This window comes from Serinus canaria, chromosome 8 (assembly GCF_022539315.1).
Source record: "Serinus canaria isolate serCan28SL12 chromosome 8, serCan2020, whole genome shotgun sequence".
NCBI classification, from domain to species: domain Eukaryota; kingdom Metazoa; phylum Chordata; class Aves; order Passeriformes; family Fringillidae; genus Serinus; species Serinus canaria.
This window is the reverse complement of record NC_066322.1, coordinates 20,653,207-20,677,900: the sequence shown is the minus strand read 5'-3', so window position 1 is coordinate 20,677,900 and position 24,694 is coordinate 20,653,207. Positions and strand designations below refer to the sequence as shown.

The 24,694-nt window shown below is 38.2% G+C and overlaps 2 protein-coding genes across 3 annotated transcripts in view; one reads left to right on the top strand and one right to left on the bottom strand.

Annotated features, from left to right (window-relative positions):
- Positions 1 to 2,956, top strand: part of HENMT1 (HEN methyltransferase 1) — a 10,099-nt gene extending 7,143 nt beyond the window's left edge. For both annotated transcript variants that reach the window (XM_009088482.4, XM_050977262.1), the window contains exon 7: positions 262 to 2,956. In XM_009088482.4, the coding sequence (XP_009086730.1) occupies positions 262 to 657 (396 nt within the window). In that variant the 3' untranslated portion in view covers positions 658 to 2,956. The remainder of the gene's footprint in view (positions 1 to 261) is intronic.
- Positions 1,688 to 24,694, bottom strand: EEIG2 (EEIG family member 2). The gene is made up of 11 exons (XM_030226630.2): positions 24,531 to 24,694; positions 12,609 to 12,729; positions 11,961 to 11,990; positions 11,352 to 11,468; positions 10,184 to 10,230; positions 7,739 to 7,845; positions 7,113 to 7,208; positions 6,373 to 6,574; positions 6,163 to 6,290; positions 5,714 to 5,783; positions 1,688 to 4,164 (listed from the first exon to the last, which is right to left on the bottom strand). The coding sequence occupies exons 1-11, from the start codon at positions 24,677 to 24,679 to the stop codon at positions 4,122 to 4,124; spliced, it is 1,110 nt and encodes a 369-aa protein (XP_030082490.2). The 5' UTR covers positions 24,680 to 24,694; the 3' UTR covers positions 1,688 to 4,121.

The following is a 24,694-nucleotide window of genomic DNA, read 5'->3' as shown; positions in this document are numbered from 1 at the left end:
GATCTACAAGTGTAGCTTGCAGGTATAGCCTGTTAGGTTTTGGGGTGTTTGTTTAAGTTCAGTTAACTGCCAGTGTAGTTGTAGAAAACCATCTCATATTGCCTAGTTTTTGTTACCTGAAACTGTTTAATAAGCAAAACAGGATTGTCTAAGAAATTATAATCTAATTATTACATTTTAGCAGCTTTTTTGGACAGCAGATGTTAAAATCTGAGCTTGTGATAGTGATAAACATTTTATATATTCTTGTATATTGTAAAGGTCTTCAAAGCAGTGTACCCGAGTCTTAAAGATGAGAAGTACTTGCAGAATGCAGTGATCAATGAAGTTATTTTCACAGCCCAAATCATTAAGCACCGTTTCATGTCAAAACGTGAGGAGTACAGTGATGATCCTGAGAGAAAATCCAAATTCCAACCTTCAATGGACTGTTTTTCTGACTATCTTGGAAAAGTGGTTGTTGAAAAGAACATGGAACCATTTGTCAGTGGAAATGAGGTTTACATACCTCTCACAACAATCTTTTCTTTTCCCAAAGTGAATCGACTTTGTGGTAGCTTTGAGAAGTTATGCAAGCTTATTGCAGGCAAGGTCACACTGAGCAGCGATGGTTCTGCTGTGATGTTCAATATTGAACATGAAAATGAAGAGAATTAGATCAGATTTGTCAAACAAAGTTCAGTTGAAGTAATGAAAGTGGGTTTTTTTAGAAGCTGTCAAATGGTATGTTCTGTATGCTAACTAGACCACAAAATCTTCTCTAAACTTCCATCAGTGGTATTTATCTGTCAGCACCTCTCATTGTGTGGGGAGTGCTTCTGACAAAAGTAACAGTAACTCTTAGGGGTTTCAAGTGAGTATCAGGGGCTAAAAGGAAATAATTCCCAAGAAGAAAATTAAGAATTTCTGTTTGCTTTCTATTGCTTTATTGTAGCTATCATTACTAGATTATTTCTGATAGTCTCTTGTTAGCTTCAAGGATAGTTTGTTTTACCATCTACTATGTTGTGCTGAATAATGTGAGTCAGACATAAGTTTGGGCAAGTTATTTCTTAATTTCTATAAAATTTATAGATGCCTTTTTCAAGATGAGTACGTACTCAGCCTTGATGAAAACCAAATGTTGTTCCAGCTGAATTGAAATATGAAACTGGCATATTTGTACTGTTTTTGAAAAGAAAATTAAAATATTTAAAGAACTGCAGTAATTGTGAATGCTAACCTATCTCTGGTGTAGCTGAGAAATTTTCTGTGTTTTCATGTGCAGCTTTTGTTCAAAACTGTAAAATCCAAATAGAGTAGATGGAAAAATTTAACAGGAATAAAACCCCTCAACACAACCAAAAAAAAAACCCTCCAACACCAACATCAAGAAAAAAGTGCAGTATCCTGAATATAAGGGAAATCATGTGGGTATCTATTGTTTGGTTATGGTCAGAATAGTTGAACAGAACACTTCTGATCTGTGTTCTGAATTTAAACTTTTCCTTCTAGATTAGAAAAAGAATGGGATCTAAATGACACATTTTCCTGATAATATAGATGTCACTTTGTGATAACACAGAAGCAGAAAAAAGCAAAGCATTTTAAAAAGAAGTCCTTAACTGGAAGAGAAACTGAAATAGACTCAAACTTCCAGTTAAGTTTGTAATTTTTTGCATTAAAGAGACAATTCTTTAGGAACAGATTCCAAGCTGAAGACAAGAGTTTATTGAATGTCTGAGAGATTTGTATTCAAATACAGTTAAAAAACCCACATAATCCACCAGTACATCCCAAACAGTTTACAACATGGAAATCTCCAGTATTCATATAACATAGTTTACAAAAAAGAAAATACAGCACCTAAATGAGAAGGTTATGTTCCACTTACATGATGCACAATTGAATTGCCACTTCATGAAGAGTTGTAAGTCAAGTCAGAAGAATAAATTACTGAGATACAGTTTTATGAAAAGCTGGATTTTTATGTCAATTTCCCTATTATTTAAAATATCTGCTCAGGCAAGAAAATACTGTTTCTAGTAAATAAATTATGTAATCTATGAACATCAGCTGTGTTGTTTAACATAAAATGCTATGGAAATTCCCTTGAGAATTACATAAGCAGTGGTACAGTGTTTTTTAAAAGTCTGTTTTCCTCAAACTGCATGAAGTTCTCCTAGTAAATGTAAGTAAACTACCATTTAACTACTAGTAGTTTTAATGGATTTGTCAAGAAGTATAGCAGTGTCAAAGAGTACTGAAAGCAAAGAATGTATTCAAATTTCTGGCATCTTTTGCTTGCAGTGTGATTTTTTGGTATGAATTAGTTATATAACAGGAAAGGAGACTATAATGTTCTGAGAGAGAGTTGTATACCAGCAGTTGAGTAGTTGCTGTTTAAAATTCCTGTGGAGAACAGAAACAGCTAATACCACACTTCTATTAAGAGCAGCTAAAATAGAATCTTTGTATTAATTCTTTTATCTAATCAGACACTCTAAAGAGATTATAATTAACAGTAGAAATAAAAGTATGCAAGTACCAAAACTGAGAAATAGCTCATATTAATAATTTTCAATAACAGCATTCTGGCTTTGAAGGCTGAAATTTCATTAAAAATACAAATAAAAATTCAGTAATTCTATGATGGATTTCTGGAAAACAAAGTTTGCTTTTGCTAATTTAACCTGTTAAATATGGCCTACTTTTACATCAATAAAAAGGTGTCAAACATCACTCTGAGCAAAATTTGAAGCATTCTGAGCTTTCAAAAGCAACAACACTATTTTTACTTATTCCAGGCCTTAACTGATAAACAGTACCACTACATTAAAAAAAAAAAAAAAGTCATTTGCAGTTTACAATTAATTACACCTATTTGTTACCCAACACATCCCTTTAAAAATGGATTCTTTCATATTCCAAATGAAAATTTAAAGAGCTTTTTCTTGCCTGCCAGGCAAATCACTACTTGTGCAAATTTAAGTACAGTACATTGACCTATGTAACAGTGGACAGATAGCAAAAGAAGTGTTCAACAAAGCTGTTGCACACTAAGACTTTTTCAGTGTGCAGAGTATGTCTACAATAAAGTGCTTCTCTTAACAAGTTATATTAATAATAGTATGTATAGATGTTTACCTAGTTTTAAAGCTTAAATTCTTAGTAAATGGTTTAGTCTCCCTGTACACCCCCAATCCCGCAAGGCACATTCAAAACACAAGCAAAGCACTGACTGTGAAGGATTAAACTACAATTAAAAAAATTAAGTGGTAGTAAACTACTGAGTAGGTTTGTAAACAGTACCATCCCATTGGATCTCAATGTTCATGCATTATCGAAGTGAGTTTCTGTGGAAGCAGCTGCTGAAGTCCAGATTTAACAATCAAGGCAGCTTTCTTAATAAAATGCTATTGTGCCTTAGTGTTTTGGTGTGGAAACCCACCTTTTTCATCACTTGAACAAAAAAGTCACATTTGATGCATTTAAACCTGTGGCCTTAATTTGCAGTAAACACAACTGATTAATGGCTGGTTTATTTAGTTTCGGGGATTTGTTTTAAATGTATGTGATGTTCACCTCTTCTGTTGAACTTTACAATGAAGTTGTGCTCAGTATTCCTAAGAGAATGTTTTGGTTATGTTAAAACATAGCTGGCCTGTTTCTTGGAGGCCACAAATTTGACCTGATAAAAACTGATTTGATAGGAGTAATTAGCTTCTGTAAAACTAAAATGGCATGTAGGATCGAATTCAGTAATTACTTTTTTCCAGGTTTTTTAAGACCAACTTTCTAAGTTTCTTTAAAAACAGTGTTATGAACAAAGCCCATCCCTGCAAGTGATCTCTTATATTGAAATGGGACATGCTTCCACAGATGTTTCACAGAAATTAAATAATTCCACCAACATCAGACAGAGCTTACAAAAATGATCCAAGTGCTCTCATAAGGTACACATAGCTAAACATTGCCTTCATACCACAGATGATGATGCTCTATGGCAAGAGGCATTCCACTGTTTTTCAGAAAAAGATCACATTGAGTTCATTTTGTCTTTCTCAGCTCTTGCAGCAGAGCAAACAATACCAGAAGTATCAACACCAGAGCTCCAAGTTTTCCTCATTTGACATTCCAGCTTAGCGTTTTATCACCACCTGCTCGTATGCTCCAGATGCTACTCTGAAAGTTTGAAAAAAGTTAGTTCAGTGTTAATTTAAATGGAAGCTAAATAGCAAGTATCACATTTCAACAAGTGTATTGTTTAAACAACCCAACCAACAGTCCTCCCAGAAAAACCCCAACAAAACCAACCACACAGCAAATACCAAACCAGCTAAATGTGAAGGGTAGAAAACGTTTAGCATTATTACCATGTCATGGAGTCACCTGCTCTTTATTGCACTAAATAGATTTTGTTGTACTACAGTCAAAATGAACAAAAAGTAATATTACTGAACAAGAAGTTACTGTTTGACTTCACTAGCATTTCTTAAACATTATGTTTAGAGTACCCATTCCCACAGCTGTATCATATGCAGCTATTACTCTTTATATACATTTATACATAAACAGGTCAATGCGTCTAAAAAACTCAGAAACTGATTATCATCTTACATTAAGATATGAGAAAAACATTTTCAGTCTTTTGTTCACTCTGAATTGTAAACAAAACTATCTCACCTCCCACATGACAGCCCATAGTGGGTGGTTTTCCACAGCAAATTGCAGTACTAATGTAAAAAATGAGTAGGGCAAGCTCTGCCTTAGTACAGTATTGTGCCTGGACTGTTCTGGCAGCTGCATTAGGACAGATCCCTGTGTGCTACAGGAGTGTGTTCTGTACCCTTTCATGTGATCCTAGGCAGGTATTGGTGTGCCCAGTTTGCAGATGAGCAAATTAATTTAACCATTAGTATTACATGCATGTATAAAATGCAATTATTTTATGATGTCCAATATATTATCAACTGCCTTTATACCTAAGTCCATAGTAATTGCTGAAATACTGAGGCTATTCTGATTTCTTCAGCTATAAACGTTGAGTTACATTCAACTGCAGAAACACAGAACATATTCTTGCCTGGTTTTCGTGGTTTCTCATCTGAAGATTAACACATTCAGGTCAAGTCATATATCAGGGTATTTGAAGAAGGTTTAGAGAAGAAAAAAAGGTCTCTGGTTCTAAATGATAAAATAACCTGAAGCAGATTATCAAAAGAGTTTAAGGCTGCAAATAGTTGAAAGATGAACAAGCCACGTTACAAATAATGTAACAAATGGAAACAGGATTTGCGAGAAAAACTAAACTGAAGAAAATGAGGCTTGTTATCAGGAAGATGTAACAGTTTGATACTGTAAAGGCAGATGTGTAAAACACTTAAAATTTTCTTCCCACTCCAGAGTAACATCATAAGGCTGTAGAGCTCCCATTTGAAACTGGTGTCTGTTTCCTGTGTCCAAACTGAAATGTTGCTTGTATCTGAAAACCTTGAAACTGAGACTCTTCAGAAACTCTGAAAGTTTTAATTCTTACGGCTGACACATCAGTTCTGTTTTGGAACTAATCTGTGTGTCCTATTTTAAAAACTGACAATCTAGCTCTTTTGGTGCTTTTAAATGATACAGAATAGAAAGATACAAAGGTCAAGAATGTAGATACAGAATAATTGCTGTAGAAGGTGCATTTTTATTTGCTATTGCCTATGGGTTAGTTGTTCAGGCTACATACCTGTTAGGTAGATGGTGGCTTCCAAAAGAAGTGCTTCCACCAGGGCCCACAAATAATCTTAAACCTTCTTCTAAAAGTCAAATGATAAAAATATGTTAGCTTTCTTTAATGTTGTCCTAGCTAAAGCTAAGTAATTTTAAATCTACCCATTTGCAGCCGACACTTGCAGATGCGAATACTTTAGGTAATGAAGAACCAACTTCATGGTGTAGGTTGGAGGAAGTACCTTTGACATAGATTTGCACCTGCTCTTTTAGGCTTAAAGTAATCATCTGGGAAAGCTCCCCGAGTCATGTAAGAGTATTTTCAATTTCTGGTAGGTAAGATAAAGTAGAAAATGTAGCACAGTCCTTATGAATACAAACAACAGGGACTGTGAAGAGAGTGGGTTTTCCTAAGGCCTGTAATGTACATACATTTTCTGTAAGCTTTCTTATTTTTCTCCATACCTTCTGCACTTGAGTCTAAACTGAAGTCTTGACTCTGGAGTATTTTTTCAACTATATCATCAGCATCAACTCTGGTAGCATCAACCCTCTTCAGCTGTGACTCCACAGAGTCTTGCTTTACAGGATGTCTGCAAAAATAAATATATTTAGGCTCTTAGACCTGATAAAGTAATTTACTTGTGCTAGATAAGGCTTTCAGATTAAGTGTACCTGCATTGTTTTTCTGGTGGTGCATCTTCAGTGGATGTATCAGTATCAGCTTCAGTGACTTTTGGCTCAGTCTCTTCACATGGCTCTAGAATACTTCCAGTTCCTGTTGATGTACTTCCCACTGAGGTACTCCCCACTGAGGTGTTTCTCCTGTGGCAGAGTTCAGACAAACTGGATGATCTAGAGTGACATGTGCTATATCCTGTTGGGAAAATGCAGGAGAGATGGGTTAGGTATGTTTTTGACAGGCCAGGTCCATCCTGAAAGCAGATTTTGTGTTTTGTCTTCATATAAAGGGACTTTCAAAAGCCCTATGTGCATGTGCATGTATGTGCATACCTCAACTAGAAACTGACTTCAGAGTTTCTATTCTAGCACCTGCCATTTTCTTTTTGTTCTAAGTAATTCCTGTTTATATCAGAACAATTAGAATGCACATATCATCTCCTTCAGCTTTTAGATCTAAGTCTCCATTTTTTTACTCATGGAGAGGTAAAAGTCTCATTCAGATGTGTTAATTGGAGGGAACAAAAGCAAAAAGCTGCCTCGCTTCTGAAGAGATAATCCAGTGAATCCAGTACATTTTAAGAGGGAAAACATGTTACCATTGCCACACCTGAAACCTCTAGGAAAAAGCTTTCAACACAAACCCTTTTTAAAACAAAAACTTGTTTTCCACTGTCTAAGCCTGTAAAAAAAAATAATCCCCAACAACTCATAACAAAATTGTGAACAGCTACCTGACAGTTTTGATTGCTGACTTGCATAGCTTGATGTTCTGGAATGTCCACATGCACCAAGTTCATCTGGGACTGAGGCACTCTTTGATGAGGCATCTGTAAAAAGGAGAAGTCACACAGTGTTTCTAACGCCAACTTAATTGCTACTTTGCCAGTAATCTTGATTAGATTCAAAAGTCACATTTCCCAGAGGGATTAGAGATTTGACACTGATTTTCTACAAACCTTTTGGAGATTCAAGGGCTGCAGAAATACCATGCATGTTAATGAATATGCAGTCTTTAAAAAATAAAAATCATGATATGTATCTGAGCAAAACAGAGACTACCATTGGGTTAGATAGATTTGTTTGAAATGTAGTTGTAGATTCGTCTAGTGTCAATATTAAGAGATGATCATTCTTTCTCCAGTATCATAGTAGAACGTTGGGCCCGTCTTCTGTCTGAAAAGCTAATCTGCGTAAAAACTTCAGCTGTGTTGGAAGCAGAAACTCACCAACCATGTAAGAGAAGGTTCCTTTGCAGGCCAACTGTCAGCATCCCTTTCAGATTTGAAGTATTTTGAACATCTTGAAACTATGAGACCAGTTATAAAAGCATTGAAAAATTAAGAGCATTATTCTATACCTGCTATACCCAGATGTGCTACTTTTAAGTTTTCTCCACCTTTCCTGTCTTCATGTAAAGACTCTGATTCTCCAGCAATTGCTATAGATGTTGCTGTGGAAGGAGGCCTATAAGAAAAAGGTAGTTAAGATTTGCTGTACTTCTGCTGTAATCCCTCCAAAATGATCATAGTTTTCCTTTCAAATATGTTGGCATCATTCACACTGTGCATCAAGTTAACAGACCTACAGTTCTTTTCTGGAAACATGCTGTCTAGTCCCCACTTAAGGAAAATGAAAAAAAAAAGGAAGTTTTTGCTATTGAGCTTAAGGACATTTTACAGAATCAATCTGCTCAGCCCTTGGTCTTCTGGGAATCCTGGGAAAGGCTTTTCCTTTTCTGATGGTTGGTGGAGTGATAGGTCTTTAATTTGAAGTTGTTATTTTTTTAAGTGTATGTATCACAGGACAGTTTACACACTAAGACTATATGTAATTCGGTCCTTGAAGGAATACATGAGAAGGTGGCAAGTTTAAAATAAACAACCCAATGTGCACAACAGTTGGCCAAGTTGGCTTCTGTTCTGTGACACAATCCTGGCTTTGTCTCATCCCTATCACAGAGCAGGAAATTACTCTGGGCTGATAACCCTCCCAACTCCTGACAAAAGGGCCTATAGCACCATCTCCATATATTGCACTCTAAATTTTACCTACTACAAAATCAAAAAGCATCATGTATGACATAGTTTAAATTTTACTTCAATATTAAAAGTTTCTAATAAAGCTCAAGTGCTTGTTTGAGTTAATACCAAGACCCAAAGAGAGATCTTATTTAAATTAATAAACCTCTTAGTTTGTGTTTTGCTAGTGCAAAAGAAACTAATTAGAAAATGACAAAGTATGAGCAATCTCTTGCAAGCAAATACAACCAAAATACATTTCAAGATGTTGTGTTACCTACAGGATTTTTTAATGCTTTGTTATTTTCTACATTGGGAATAGACTGTTGGTCTGCATACAAATGGATATTTGTTGACATTTTTAGAATTGATGTAGTCAATAAATTAGTCACAGTCTTCATGTAGAGTAACACAGCCCCTCTTAGGTTATGTTTGAAAGTAAAGAGAGAAAGAAAAAAGCACTTCTAGAAATACAGTGCCTGTGTGACTTAACTGCATAACATACTTTTGAAAGCAAGAACTGAATGGTTTCAGGGATATCATCCCAGATCAAACCCCAAGCCTTCTAGGCTTCTTCATAAAATATGTAGTTGATGCCAGATTATGAAACTGTTTAAGGTTTATTTTTCCTTCTACAAAGGACATCTGGATTAGATAAGTTGTTTGTTCTGTTTGTGTTGAAAGTTTATGTTCCAAGAAATGGTTATATCACTAGTTTGGAAGAAAATGCCAAGTCTGAATAATTTGAGTCAGAGATTTTTTCCCCAGGAACCCAGAAAGCTATTTAGGTACTAATTTCAACTCCTTCAGTACTAGGCAGTAAACAAATACACTGCTTTGTTAGTATGCCTTTGAGGAATTGTTTATCAGTTCCAGTGATGTATTTGTTAGTAGGGCTGACTCTAAAGTAAATCTACTAAAGTTGTTCTGAAGTAAAGGGGTGCTAAGTAACTTGGGATACAGAAAGTTTTGCCAATCAGAAAAATTCAGAAAATACCCTCTTGCTATTTATTCAGTAAGCACAAGATGAGATTCTACAGTTGTTCAGTGTTCTATTCTTCTCATTAAAGGTTAGTAGAAGAGAAAAAAAAGGACATTTAGTGGTGTAAGGGACATTGAAAAGTGCTGTGGAAAATCACCTAAGCCAGACTGTTACAAAACCACAGCACAACTATTACACTTCTTAACTACAGAGTAAGGACAATGAGGCCAAAAGATCCTCAATGTATCGCAGTGAATTTTCCTGGCTACTTGCCTCTCAGATGTTACCTATTGCATCTTTTACCAAGCTGCAGAATGTCTTTGCTAAGTAAATATGTGTAAGTGCTTTCTCTTGTACTAAGTTGCATCACACTTCTGTTGTTTGTTGGGGGTTTTTTTGCAAATGAATATTTCAAAGTCATCTGAGACTTGTGAATAAAAGGTATAGCAGCACATTTTCCAAACACAAGTATTAGTCAGATCACCCTGTACCAAGTATATTTATATAAGGTAGCTGCAGGAACAGCTTCCCTGAACTGGTTGGTTTTTTTTTCACATTACAGATATACAGGTGAGTGTTCTGTGCTTGATACCAAGTACCTAAAAGCAGGAACTATAACAATTCTACTGGCAATTTTACCATGTTAGTCATTATTTAGCTACCATTCCATTTTTTTGTGGCTTTTTTTTTTTAATACTGTTGCCAGATTGCAGAGATGTAAAAACACAAATTAGAAGTGTAATTCTCAATATGGAATGTACAATCAAAGCATCACCCCACAGAGATTTTTTTACAAACTTACGTTTTAAAGCATGGGTCTCCAGACATCAGCTGCATGTTGATCAAAACCTACACATTTAGAAAACAAAATCCACCATAAGAAAAACAAATTGTGACACATACACGGTCATGTAAATAAGTTATATTTGCCACAAATGTTATATGTAATGAAAATAAAATGCCATAATCACACATGCAAAAAACAACATCATTTTTCTTAGGCAAAAAAACAACACAAAATACCATTTAAAGTAACATAGTTACACATACAAGATTCTGAAAAAGACACATATATCAAGGAGAATCTTAGAATTATAAATAATTAAGATGGCTTCAAGGGAAAAACAGAGCCAAGAAACCTAAAACATGAACATTGTTTAGACCAGTGGGTGCTGAAGTATGTTCTTTGCTGAGGGTGTTCAGCAAACTGCTGGCTCTCAGTACGGGTTGTGCTAACATTAGAGACAGCAAAAACACACAGGGTAAATAAGCCATAGGACTCAGTGTATTGAAGGCTTGTTAGGCAGGCCAAAGCCGTCCATTACAAGTGTTCTGGACAGTTTGGGACTGTCAGATCAGAAATTCCATGCACAGAAAAATGTGGAAAATTTATCCCGGTGTCCCAGTAGGAAAAAAAAAAAATTAAAATTACTTGAAACAATCTCAGTGTAATTATTTTTAGGTTTATGGGGCTTATTCAGTTTTTTTAGCTCCCTGGACTAAGGGAAGAGGATGTCAGAGTGGGTGTCTTGCAAGAATTCTCCCCAACTGTTACAGTGATTACTATAAAATAGAAAACAGGAAAATCCCAGGAGTCATCCCAAGTATTGAAGGTGGCTTGCACATATATATATATACGCCAATTAATAGATTCACTCTCAGAAAGATGCACAGAAGGTTGCCCAGTCTTGAAGATACCATTGTTCATTTTTCAGCTCCCCTTAGACCAGGAACACCTTTTAAAAGCTTTTCTTTTACAGCTATCCAGCTCCATTTCAAGATAGGGCAAATTATATTTTTGACTGCGTGGATTTTAATGATTGTCTCTAAACAGCACTTTTGCTTTTACTTCAAATAGCTTTCCTTCCAGAAAGAGGTTCAGCAAGTAAGTTTTAAATTTCATTAAGTGCTTAATAATAGCACTTGTTCTCTGCTTTATTACTTTGAGTATGATAAAAGAAAGAAATTACTTTGAGAATGGAGTTGTCTTGTCTTGTATTTTTGGTATCATAACCTTCCAGTAAACAGCGACGAGTGGTATTTCCCGATCCAGCAAATTCTGCTAGATTTAGATCTGCAAATCCCAGCTGTTAAGAGAAAATGACAATTAGTAATAAGCATTTGGCTAAATGAAGGTACTTGCTAATTACACATTGAGTACCACTCAATAGCAGTTTCTTTCAAATATGTATAAGAGAATGCCCATTTAAGGGAATGGACCGAGGCAAAAAGCAGAAAACAAACCCAGAAAAAATTCAGCATAGTTATATTTTCAGTTAAAAATTTAAAGTGTCAAAAAAGAAAAAGAATGAGGAGAATTTTCTTTATCATTTAATGTAAATGTTTACTTTTACTAACGGTTTCCACATACCAGCCTGAAAGAAAAAAATTTTGGTGGTATAACATTGTTACATACTTATTAAACACACTGATTGAAAGTTCCAACAGCACAGTGTCAGTATAATGTACATTATGAAGTCATGGGTATTAAGTGCTATTCTGGAATTACTGTAAAAGGGCATAAAATGGCAAGAAAGAAAAGCTTATCTGTAGGCAAAATTAGCTACATCTCAATTTACCTTTGCATATGCCTTTCCTCCTTTTAATTCCTAGAAGAAAAAAAAAAAGGAAAAAAGACACACCATTAAGCCATTAAATATACTGACTCAGGATTTTTCTTTGGTTTTTTTTTAGAAAGGCAGGTATTAATTTTGAAATATCTCCCCACACATTTGCTAGACTATGCTGTTGTCATTTAGACCTTAGTATTCATAAAGCATTTGGAGCAGGCCAGCAAGACACTGTTGTCTTGGAGAGAGGAATGGCAAATGCCCGATGCCAGCTGGCATTGGGCTCTTACAAGGTTTGGCCTCAAAGGTAGGACATATTGCATGCAAAATTCTGGTACTTAGCACAGTTCAAGGCCTCTAAGCTTACAGCTGCTTGCTGGAAGTATCAATCAAAAGCTAACTTTATAAACACTGAAGAGAAGTTCCTTTGCTGCCCTGCTGCAAAAAGGGTTTTCCTCAATAAAAACATAAAACCCCCATAAACTAGTCAAAGTAAAGTAAGTAATAAGATTACTACATAATTTTGACTACAGGAATACCTGGTGGGATTGCAGCTAAAATTTCCTTTATGAAGTTTATCAGACATTCAAGAATTAAAACAAAACAAAGGAAGAATGGGCAAGGAAAGAGGAGAGGAGGGGGAAGAAAGCTGCTTACCTTCCGTACAGACACCCTGCAAGTGCAGGTGTCCAGAATCCCTGTTGTGGCACTGGCACTGATCTTACACATAAAGAAGAACTTTTTCTTCCAGCGGACACAGTTTGCCTGTACTACTTCCCTGCAAGTAGAGAGCATATGCTCACTGTTAGTTGCACATGCATTCAGAACCACACACTGCAATAAGACAGCTCAAGAACAAACACTGGTTCCACTCTTTGTAGAGTGGCCACTTATGCAAATTCTGGTCCCAGGTGTGAATAATAACAATAATCCCCCATTCTGCTCTTAACAGTGTAGCATGACTAATAAGTGTTTCAGGCCTTGAACACAGTATTAGACCTCCAGAAGATTTCAACAGCCATGTGTTTTTTCAAATGAATGAGAGTGTCATTTCTGCAGTTTGCCTCAGGAGAGTGAAGTCTTCCTGAACATCAGCTCCCAGGCACTGGCTCCCAAGCTGCTGAGCTTTGCAATGCGCTGAAGACAGCATCTTTGACAAGTAGTTTTTCAGTTCTGAGGAAAGGAGCGTCATACAAACAAAACTACATAAATTTGAGGCCTGGAAAAGTAGAAAGGAGATGATGTGCAATAACCAGACCCAAAGTAATGCACTTGGGGCAAATGAGAATTGCAGCCACATACTGTGAGCTTTCCATTTGAGAGCAAAATAAGATGACACAGCTGAAGGGATCTGTTTCTCACAGGAGGATAACAATCTGACAGTATGATGCAGTGAGAAAAAGGCAGGATGAAGGATGCTTTCAGTTAGGAATGTCATTTTATAAGGCTCAGACAGAACACATTCTGTTTGGGTAATTCTGACCAAGAACAGACTCCAAAATGAAAAGGCACAGGGAGGACAACTAGAAACCCCCTGTATCTTAAAAGGAAAAAAAAAAAAAAAAACACCCTGATAATTTCATCTATCAGTCTGACCACTGAAGTACCGTCTTCACATATAAACATACGTCTCCTTTTTCCCTTCCATCTTCCTAATACATAAATTGCTATGTTTTGTACTAACTTCTGACAGCAGCTTATTATTGAAGAAGCAGTTTGAAGTCTTTAGCCAATAGAATCCTATGGTTCTGCAGAAGCTGGAACCAGAGTTCATGTGTATAGAAAAATGAAGAATTGCAGGGCGCTCACAAAAGATTTCTTTGCTGTGCTGGTGAGACTGCCAGCTCCAGGGCTCACAGGCACTGTGACTTCCTAAGGTGGGAATAAATCAGCCAGCCTAAAATGAGTCAGTGTAATGACCACAGACGAACAATTCTGATGATACAACACTGAATCACATTCAAGCATGTGACCTGGAAGGAACATGCTCTGTAAACACCATGATCTACTCTTTATCTGGGATGTTTTACATTGTAAACTTTCCTGTATTGTAGGAAAAAAAGAATCCTATCCTGCTGTCATGTGAGTTATTAGATATACAAAAGAACCAGAATTTAGAAAAGGCAAATTACAAATAGTCACATCTCTATTGAAACAGTCTCAGACAAGAAGACATCACATAAAATTCACCCTTAAAAGGGATAACAACTGCTAAAATTTGTGACACATATAAAACAGTGCCACTAAATTGAAAGAGTTCACTTGTTATCCATAAAGGTCAGAAAATCCTTTCCCATTACATCTGTTTATTGCAGAAGTAGGACAGCAGTCATCATCCTTCCCACCCTTTCCTTGTCAGCCAGGACACCACTGGCTCTACCAATAACAGCATCACTTCTGCTGCTATTCATCATTTCACTAAGTTCTTAGAGTGTTTTTGCTTCTGTAACATTTCCAGTTAGTAATAATGATACTTTTTTCCACTGAAAAAGTGTTTTTGTAAACTCATAAAGTCGAAGCGATGTGCCAAAATCTTTGTAGTACTCAGTATAAGGGTTCAAGTTGTTTCTGCTTCTCAGAACAGCCTTCTGTCTCTACAGCAAAGTCAAAGCAGCTGCACATTCCACAGTTACAGTGTTCTGGACATCACTCACATGTAGCAAAAGATAATGCACTGAACATTAAACTCATTTTTGCTTGTAAATGCAACAAAAATATAAGTAACATCTGCTTGAGAAATGTAAGTATCCTTAAAACCTTTAAGGATTTTGAATTTATTTCAATATAACACTACTATATGGGTATAATGGTTCAAGTAAGGAAGATAGCAAAAACTATCTGCTTTTGATAGACTCAGTTCACTCATATCACAGACTAGGATTTGCAAACAAGAAGCAGAGGTGGCAGTAAAAAGGCTTCAGTTGTGGATACTGATGGTCTAATTTTTCTAAAAATAAAATCAAAACTTTTTTTCTGACATCCTTATGAGAAGGAATCCTGCTTCCTTCTCATAAGGATGTCAGAAAAAAAGTTTCTTTCACTGGCATATAAATGAAAAGATATTTGAAAAACTTGTACACAATTTAAAGAAAACAAAACAAAAAACTGAACAAAAAGAACCCCACCAAAACCCAACCTACTGCCCCTATTCCCACTAAACAGTTCTTCTAATTCTACTATATAAAAGAATAAATTGATATATTTTAATTCAGGATTTTTTTTTTAAGAGGAGTACCATCTAGCTATTCCCATTGTGCTGAAAAAAAGTCAAATAATCGGAACATTTAACTTCAGCAGTAACATCTAAGTTTATAAGATTCTTAGTTAAGTGCCAGGCCTTAAGAAAATAAACAGCTGTATTGATTGGCTGCTATGGAAATGAACCCAGATAACTTCTGGCAGCTATTGCTGTGCTGCAGCACGCTGGGGAGAGCTTTCCGTTCTGAGTCAGTTTCCTACAAACCTCCCCGTCACTTTACCACATGCAAAGCAAAACCAGTTGTTTTCTTAATCAAAATGTATCTTAGTTACCAGGATGCACTGGAATACATACTAGGCTGTAGTGCTTTGGTGTAATTGAATAAATGCTGTCAGGAGTACATAACCAAGAATAAGTTCAATAAACAGATACTGTAGGATAAAATTACTCCAAACTATAGTGTGTTACCATCACTGTTTTTTCTTTAGAGGAACAATTTCACATTGACTCAATTTCAAATGCAAGATTTAAGCTGTAGTCAAGTCCTTATTTGCACATGTTTTGTATACTGTACACAATTGCCTCTTAAAGTGCCGAATAAAAGTATTGGGTTCTTCTTCTGATACACAACAGAGAAAAAAAGTAAACTCAAATAATAGACAACAAATCCTAATCCAGTGATCTCCTCATCCTAAAGTGTTACAAGTGATGGACTTCTTTTTAAGGTGTTTATGTTCATGAGATTGTTTATTAATTTCCACATGGATAAAATCTATGAGTAATGGCTTGTTCCAGCAAATAGCTACAAAGGCAAAAAAAAATCACTTTTAAGGACCTTCAGTGTAATGGGGAAAATCCCTTCTTGCTAGATGGAAAAGCTTTAACATGAGAGGCTCTGAAATAAAGAAGCCAAAACCTCTTGTGGCCATTTACCAAAAGACTGTGTTCCATTAATCAGAAAATTTAATTTTTTAAACAGCCTATTAAGATCTTTAACCATATAGGGATGATTGTGTTTGTAGTGCAATTATTTTAGATTTATCAGTCACCAAAGAAACAATAAATCGGGATCATTGTTTGAAGATGCCATTCAGTCTGTGTTCACGTGAAAATACTTCCAGAACTACTTTTGGATTCAACTGGGTTAGTACACTTCTTTATGTCAAACAAAGTGGTGTTTGCTAATGCATCTTACAGTATGTGAACAGAACATGAGTTATCTACTCGCTGTAAATACTGTGAAAAAACAGCTTTTTCACTACATGAGGTAAATGACAATATTATTATTATCTTTTAAAGCCAGTAATTTGTTGAGAGAGTCATCTAAGTTTTGCTTGTTTATTTTAGAAGAAGATATCTCATGTCGATAAGATGACTGAGAGAAGTGAGGCTGAGGAGGTGTTCCTGGGAAGCGCTGCTCCCGGCACACACAGCGGGCCCGGGGGAACTCACAGCCAGCCTGCTCCGACAGCCCTCGCCAGTGCTCGGGCTGAGCAGGACAGAGACCTGGACACATCCATAGACAGAGACCTGTGCATGGCTCCCCGGCCATCCCTCCTGTGCACAGTCCAGCTCCATCCCTGAGTGCAGGCACCACAGGCACAGGGATCTCTGATTGCTGGTCCCACCTCAATGGCTGGTGTTTGCTGTGACCCATCTGGGCTCTCCAGGTGCTGGCACCCAAGTGCTCCGGCCCACAGTCCCTGGGCAGCTGCTGGCACAATGAACACCCAGGGCCCATGAGCCACAGTCCCACTCCCATGGCATAAGCATGCTCACTCTGGCCTCTCCTGCTGCTGGCAGCCCTGAGACACTCTTGACTCCAGTTGTTGGCACTCAGACATTCCCCACCCCACAATGCACACTGAACAGGGAGCCCTTCCCCAGGAAAGAGTCACAGTGTTCTTCAACAGGAAGATACAGCAGACATTACTAATTAGAAACAGACAGACGTACCAACCAGCACACTATTTACATCTGACTGGCCCTTTATCCCCTTAACTCCCTATTTTTCCCCACACTTGTTCCTCCTCAAACTCATCCCTTTCTCCACCTTTAGTTCCTCCCCAAATTGTCCCATGATAAACCTCTTGTGTCCCATGATGCGTCTCATAGGGAGCAACCCCTCAGTCCAAAACGTGCTTTAGTTTTAGTTCAACATGATGGGTTTCCTGCCTGGACAATGGGGCTAAGGGTCTCCTGGGACAGTCCTGGGAGAGGCCCAGAGAGGGTGTCCCCTTGTCCAAGCCCATGATTTCAGTTCCCTACCTGCCTGTGTGTCCCTGCTTGTGTAGATGGGCTTTGATGGGCTGATGGTTCCTGTGACAGGACTGGGAATAGCTGGAGCTGAGTATTATTTTAGGTTCTCCACCCTCCCCTGCCTTTGCTGACTGCACTCATTTGTGGGTGTGCAAATGGACTTCTATCACCTAAAGCTTCCTTTAATCGATCCCCCTCTGAATAAAGTTAAAGTTAATACTCTGTCCTTCTGATAAAAATACAGTATTCAGTAGCCTGGAGTTACTTTTAGTGTAGAAAATAGTCTTTTAAAACGGGAGCAATATCCCATTCATATAGATATTATATATATATACTTTTTAATATATCTGACATCTTCTGCAGAAAGCTGGAACACCTAACAAAGGCCACTGTCACCTTACAGACAGGAATTAAGGCATTAACCTACAATCTAACAGTGTAGCCACACTATTAGTGGCTTCAGGTTCAGGTACTGGAAGATTCAACTTTTCCTAGGCTGAATTTAGGCTTCGTATAGAAAAGTGCATCACTTGAAGTGCTCAGAGCATGAGGTCCAAAATATATGCTGTAGCAATAGGCTTATGCAAAGCTTTAATATATTTCTCCATTCAGGAACAGATTTAGTTTATTTTTCCTTTAATATTGTTTCCCTCATGCCTGAGGCATAAAAGATGATGCATTTTCTCCAACAAAAACATTTTTTACTAAGCATTGCTACGAAACTGAACAAAACAAGTCATTTACAAACAGAGCTTCCATGGTTCACAAATTTCAGGACTAAGCAAACAGCTGGCTCTGCAGGAAAAGCTCCACTTGTTTACAGTGCACAGCTCCCCAGTTAATTTGCTGTTAGTACGTGCAAAATTTGAACGGAGTAATCATTTTCTATTCCACATGTTTTTACTCATAATAAAACAGGTTACATTTTTAACTAGCAGCATTTCATGCCAACAACTTCTTATAAAATATGTATAAATTGACTGTGGATGAAAATCTGCTGGTTACAGGCAAATGCAGAGACCTAGAAGGGAATTAGCACTGTGAAGGGTAAACTGCATTAGAAGACTGTAGTCAGCAAGTCAGAGGAAATTGAACATTTGAGACTGTGTCTGCAGCAGTGTGCTTGGTTTTGGGGCCTTCTTGGCTGATGAACTGAGGCAAGTCCAAGGGTGTGAGATGAGGGTCTGGAGTCAGGGATGATCTCTTCTCTGATGCAGGAGAATTTGGAAACATGGGATTTTTACAATCTGATGATGAGGTGAAAGAAGATCTAATTGCCATCTACAGCCATCTCTACTAAGTTAGAAGATGGAGCCAGACATTACTTAGTGAGGAACAGAGAAAGGAAAAGAGGCAAAACCAAGGTAAGTTCCAGTAAAATAAGGGGAAAATATTCACAGTAAAAGTGAACAGCAGGGCAGGTTGTCTACAAGGACTGGTATCTTCATTATTGCAGATTTTCTAAAGCTGACAGGACAAAGCTCTGAGCTTCCTGGTCCAACTGAAATTAGTCTTGCTTTCAGCAGGCAGCTGGACCGTGTGATCTCTGGTATTATCCTTCACTCTAAATTATTCCATCAACAGAAATAGTCCTTAAAATATGAAGGCAATCAGGTGCTATGGTACTTGCAAATGGCAAGTTTGGGGCAGAAAAATACTGTACTCCATGTACTGTGCTGAGGTCAGGGGGAAAAAAGCCAACAAAGCAACACCAGCTCTTTTAAATCTAAGTGCCAGTTCTGTGTAAGGCAGGCACCTTAAGCATGAAAGCTTTTCCCACTGTCTCTCCCTCTTTTACAGATGTCTATCATGTATCTCTTCTCAAACATTTCTGTGACAAGTTAGCTGTTGATATATCTCTTTATCAGTTCTTACAATTCCAGTTAGGGAAGTCTCCCAAGACTGAGCCCTTTTTATACCTGCAATAGCCAGTTACACCCCATGCAAAGAGCAGACTGTACAAATATTTTATTTTCCTCAACTGTATCCCAAAGATAAATCCCTTCAAAACTAATATTATATTCTTTACTCCTCTGATTAACTCTTTGTTTTTTCTCAACCATATTTTTAAAATCAGTTCACTAAGTGTATTTTACTGTAACTATTAATGAAAGGAGAAGTACAAAGAAACTACATGTTGAAAAGTTGTACTTTGTATAGAGAGGTTCTCCTTCTCACCTTTTCCTCCCTACAGAGGACAGTGTCTGAAAGCTGCTTAACCAACTGTCTCTTCACAACTGAGGAACCGTTAAGTGGACATTTGAGAATCTGAAAAAAGCAACTACAAAACTGCAAGGTAGGACTTTTATCCCACCACCAATACTCTTCACAGTACCTGAAAACTTATTTGGTTTCAAAGTTCCCCAGCTGCAAATCCAGTTACAGCTGAAAAAGGTATTAGAAATAGCATTATCCAGCTCTGAAGACTGTCAGCAGGATTCAGACATCATGCAAGAAGATTAGAGTGATAGGGACAGTGATTCCATGTGACAGGTATGTTTTTCTAACAAGTACTATAATTTAAAAACAGTTAGTTAAGCTGTGTTACTATCAGGAGAGTTTCTCTCTTTGAAATGCAATAGCAGCAATCAGGAAATGAATGGTAAAAAGACAACTTGAAGAATCCGGTAAGGCAGAAAACCTACTTGCTGGTGTCACAAAAAAATAGATGTAGTTTTAGACAGTTGAGAAGGAGGTGGCCATGCATCACTAGAAGTAGGAAGTACTTATCTGGCAGTTAGGAAGTCAGTTTCTACAGAAGACAATTACATGCTCTAGCCTGTACCTATTAGGAATAGGAATATGTTCATGCATGATCTCCCAAGACTTCCCCTCAGGACTCAAGAGGGTACATAAAAAACCACCACATTTCTGAAATCCGTTGGAAAATAAAATTATCTGATGAAATAGCTTATAGCTCTTGGCCACTTTGAATCTCTGTCACATATAGCTATCATAATCTGCTTCTTATTTTAGAATGTTGTTGTGTAAAAGAAAGAAGATAGAAACATCAGCAGTCTAAATTGTCAGAAATCAGATCTGAAAGGAAGGGGAATATGACCAAGCTGAAGGCTGCAGGCAGAAGAAAACACCAACCCAGGCCTTTTCTTGAGCAGGGTGCAGCTGGAAACCAAGCTAAAAATGGAACTAGCAGGCTTACAGCTCCTGTAGCCTCAGTCGATAGAGTAGAGCACTGAAAGTACACCCTCAAGAAATCAGATCCTCATTCCCAAAATTTCTTGGATTTCCTCATATTCCATCTGTTCATTTACTGCTGATTGAGCAACAGCTCATCCTATGAGCCTCAGTTATCTGCTGTAGGGACCTATTAATTTTTGATTCAGCCTTTTAAAATGAATGCAGTTGCAGAGCCTATACTTGCTATATATTTGTATCTACATTAGTATGGCCACGAAAAAATGTCCTTAGAATTTAGTCAAGTCTGTTCCTTAAAATAGTATTTTTTTCTGTTGAAAATATTAATAGGTGCAATTTCTGCCCTGAAATAATCTTGTGTCCTTTCATGGTGCGTTTGCCATTATGTGCAGACTATTTTATGACCAGGCAGTAAATAGATACACAGTATCCTGGAATCTGCACATGTGCAGCCTATTAATGTATCCAATTTCAAAGAGAGCTCTAATGTCATTGGCTGGGGAAAGGTAGAAAGATGCCTTGCCACACAGAAAACCAGGATTAAGCTAGGAAAGTTTCCTAAATGAAAGTGAAGTTTCTTAGCATAACTTTGCATACATCACAGTCTACTGGCTGAAAATCCAGCATTTATTCTAAAACACAATGGTAAAGATCCAGAAGTCATGCTAGAAAGCAATTTCAAAAAGGGGAGGGCAGGAATTACACTGTATGGTTAATTGTGAATTTGCTGAAACAACCAAACTGAGCATTCCCCTTTCCACAACATCCTTCAAGGTTTTTCTTGATTAGAGTCAAAACCTAGAACACATTGATTCTTGCCAATATTCCAAGGTCCTGCTCTTGCAGAAACTCTCAAACACCACTGCCACTTGGCTGGTCAATGTCCTTGGATAAAAATTTTATTTGGCACTACCAATTACTTTAAAAGTAGATATTCTTGTTCAGTAATAAAACATTTAGTGTTATAATCCAGAATTTTCTTTACCCACAGTAAGGATTCACAGATATGCATAGGGATGTTTCAAACAGAAGTTTTCTAATTGGAGTTCTAAAAAAGTATATGCAAACACAACAATGCAAAGCGGTGTGGTTTCTATTTACACACCAGCCAGATCACTGTGTACTGAACTATACATGCTGGTTTCACCTAGTCACAGAATTTCTGTACACTTCAGGCACGCATCTGTGGGAGCCAGAAAAGTAACTAGACTGTGACAAGTCTCCAGAAGCATGGCCCATATCTCCATAATGTATTTCTTAGGTAGCTCTTTCTCAGCAAAGATCTGAGAAATGAAAAAACCCTATTTTTCAGTAGCTTGAACTTTTATCAGCCTTCTTTCCATCTCACATCAGTGATCAGAGGGATGATGAAGGTATCACATTGCTTGCAGGATCAGGACTTTAATCATTCATACAGCATGATCCATAGAGGGCTGAAAAGATAATCCCTTGAAACTGTCTTCATGACAACTTGCTGCATACACATGGGCCCCTGTTCCAAGGCAACTACTGCCCTGGGTTTTTATGACATTCTTCTCTGTGAGCAGGCTTTGTAAATAAAACACTGATAATGTTAGGGTGGTTTATAGACTATTGGTTGGATTTTTTTTTTACTTGCTAAGGCAAGAGGCAATAGGGTATTGGTCCGTATGGGCACTACTTGAGAACTTCCTAACTTCTCCCTAAACAATTATAGTTTACTAGACCTCAGTGAGTAATAAAAATAAAGCTATTAAGAAAATAGAGTCAGTTTCCCCCTGTATTACAAAAATTTTTAATGCGTTTATCTATAACTTTCTGAAACAACAGTATTCTTTGAATATCTTTTAAAAAGCTAAAAAGATCACTACTCTAGGGATATAACTGTCAGCTCACAGTGAAACTAACAAATGCATGCGACTAGAAGATTATGGCCATCAGAAAGTTTGCAACTGATAAGTTTTGAAATACTACCGCTCTGGTGTAAACTTAATTTCCTCCTTATTTATTCAGCCCTTTGCTGAATCACCATTCTGAAAATTCATCTGTTAATTCTTAAGCCAAGAGCAAAGGCACTCCCTAAACTGGCACTGAAGGATCACTGCAGAAGAATGCTTTACCTCCCCACCAGCATACTCAAACACTTCTCAGTCCAGCAGGAATGAGTTACACTCACAGGGACCTTGACACACCAGCATATGTTCCATTGCTGTTAGTCTTTAAGCCATAGCTTAAAAGAGCTTAAAAGCCCCAGAAAAAGAAAATGGAAGAATTTCTAAGCTTCAGCTCCAACACCATTTTTTAACATTAGTTTCCCTACCACACACATTTTACTCTAATGAACCATTCAGAAAGATATGAATGGAGGCTTTCAAGCATTTAATTTTAGCATCATAAATAGGCAAGGCAAAAAAGACTAAGATCACCACAACATGTCAAAACCATCTGCTCAGCTGAAAGCGAGTCCTTGGAAATAGACATCCTGTCCAGAAGATGTATGTCAGCCTGTGGAAATGACTTCAAGGCAATAAGGGCTGGAGTAGGACAGTAATGGCACATTAGTGCCTGAATCAGAATTGTTATCATCATCATCTATTACTTACAAAGTTGCTCACGAGAAAACGTCAAAGAAAGACACAAAATGAGATCAGAGCACTGATGAGTTGAACAACTTCCAACCATAAGAAGGAAAAATTTGTCTTCAATTATACATGCTAGTATAATGGAATGGTTAAATAAAGAGGTTGTAGGGCAAAGTTCCGTTTCTATTTCTTCTCCTTGATTAATTTAATTTACAGAATCAAATGTAGGTAATTTGGAAAGCTCTGTAACAACAGTATTTTAATAAGAAAATAACTGAATATTCATGGATTTATTATTGTCTTCTCCCATAATTCTATGATACATTTTCCAGTAAATCCTTTTTGTAATAATATTAAAATAGAATAATAAGTGATACAACCAGAACAAATGTAACGGGAGGGGAATCTCCTCCTTCCCATACCTGAAGCCACAGCACACACCCTTCCTATTGACAAGGTTCTGCCTCTGCCAGGTAGTTGGAAAAAATTAATAGACTGGCCCTCTGTTTACCCATTGCTACCCGTGGATCGGGGAGCCACTGTCACGACAGGTGAGTGCTCCGTTGCTGAGGCACATTGAAGGAAAAGAAAGAGGAAAAAAAGACATCTGCCTTACACTTGCACTGCAGAAATGAGTATGAACAGTCAGTAATACATGGCCTGAGCACTTAGAGGAAAAACTGAGGACTTTCCCGTGGAACTTGGCTCTCCATTCATCTGCAGAATGAAAACAGCAAGCCAGTGTTCAATAATTAAACAATAAGGTCGCACGACTCATAGGGGACAGCTCAGACTAAAGGCTTGGGGACAAGAAATCCTCCCCTCCTGCTACCCATCCGCTCAGCAGCTGCAGCATTATGGCACATGAGACCCGTTTCTCTGGGACAATCCTCATCACTCAGGGATTCCTCTCCTCTGTTACTCCGTGTTTAGGAGCCTCAGTATTTATTTTACAACGTTACGACTCCAGGCAGCGAGCAGCCACGCAGACGAGGAGTTCCTGCTACCACATGTGTTCTCCCGCCGTTGATGCTGGCAAAGCAGGCGGGATGAGAAGACGGCCAGCCCGCCCGGTGCCACGCCGTGGCACAGGAGCTTCCCCTTCGGCGAGGGGAGCGGCGGGCAGCACGGCCGCAGCCGCCAGGAGCCCCAGGGCAGCCACCCCTCCTCTCCCGGGCCCCCGCCCGCCTGGCCGCCGGCGCGAACCGGCTGAGCCCCGGGCTCGCCGTGAGAGCCAAGGAGGGGGCGGAGGGGCTGCGGACGCGGCCGTGCTTCCCCTGCTCTCGGGGGGACGCGGACTCGAACGGAGCCCGTCGGAGGGGGGCGGCCGCGGCCCGCCGGGGACTGCCTGCGTGGGGCGGGCAGCCCGGCAGCCCCCGGCTGGCGAATCCCGGAGGCACCTACCGGGAGGATTCCCCGCTGAAGCTGCCCCCGTCCAGCAGCCGCACCTTGCAGAAGAGGATGCCGTTGACGAAAGGCACGGAGGAAAGCTCGTCCAGTTCCAGCTCCACGCGGAACTTGAACTTCTTCTTCTTCATCATGATGAAGGCCATGGGCTAGGGGCTTCC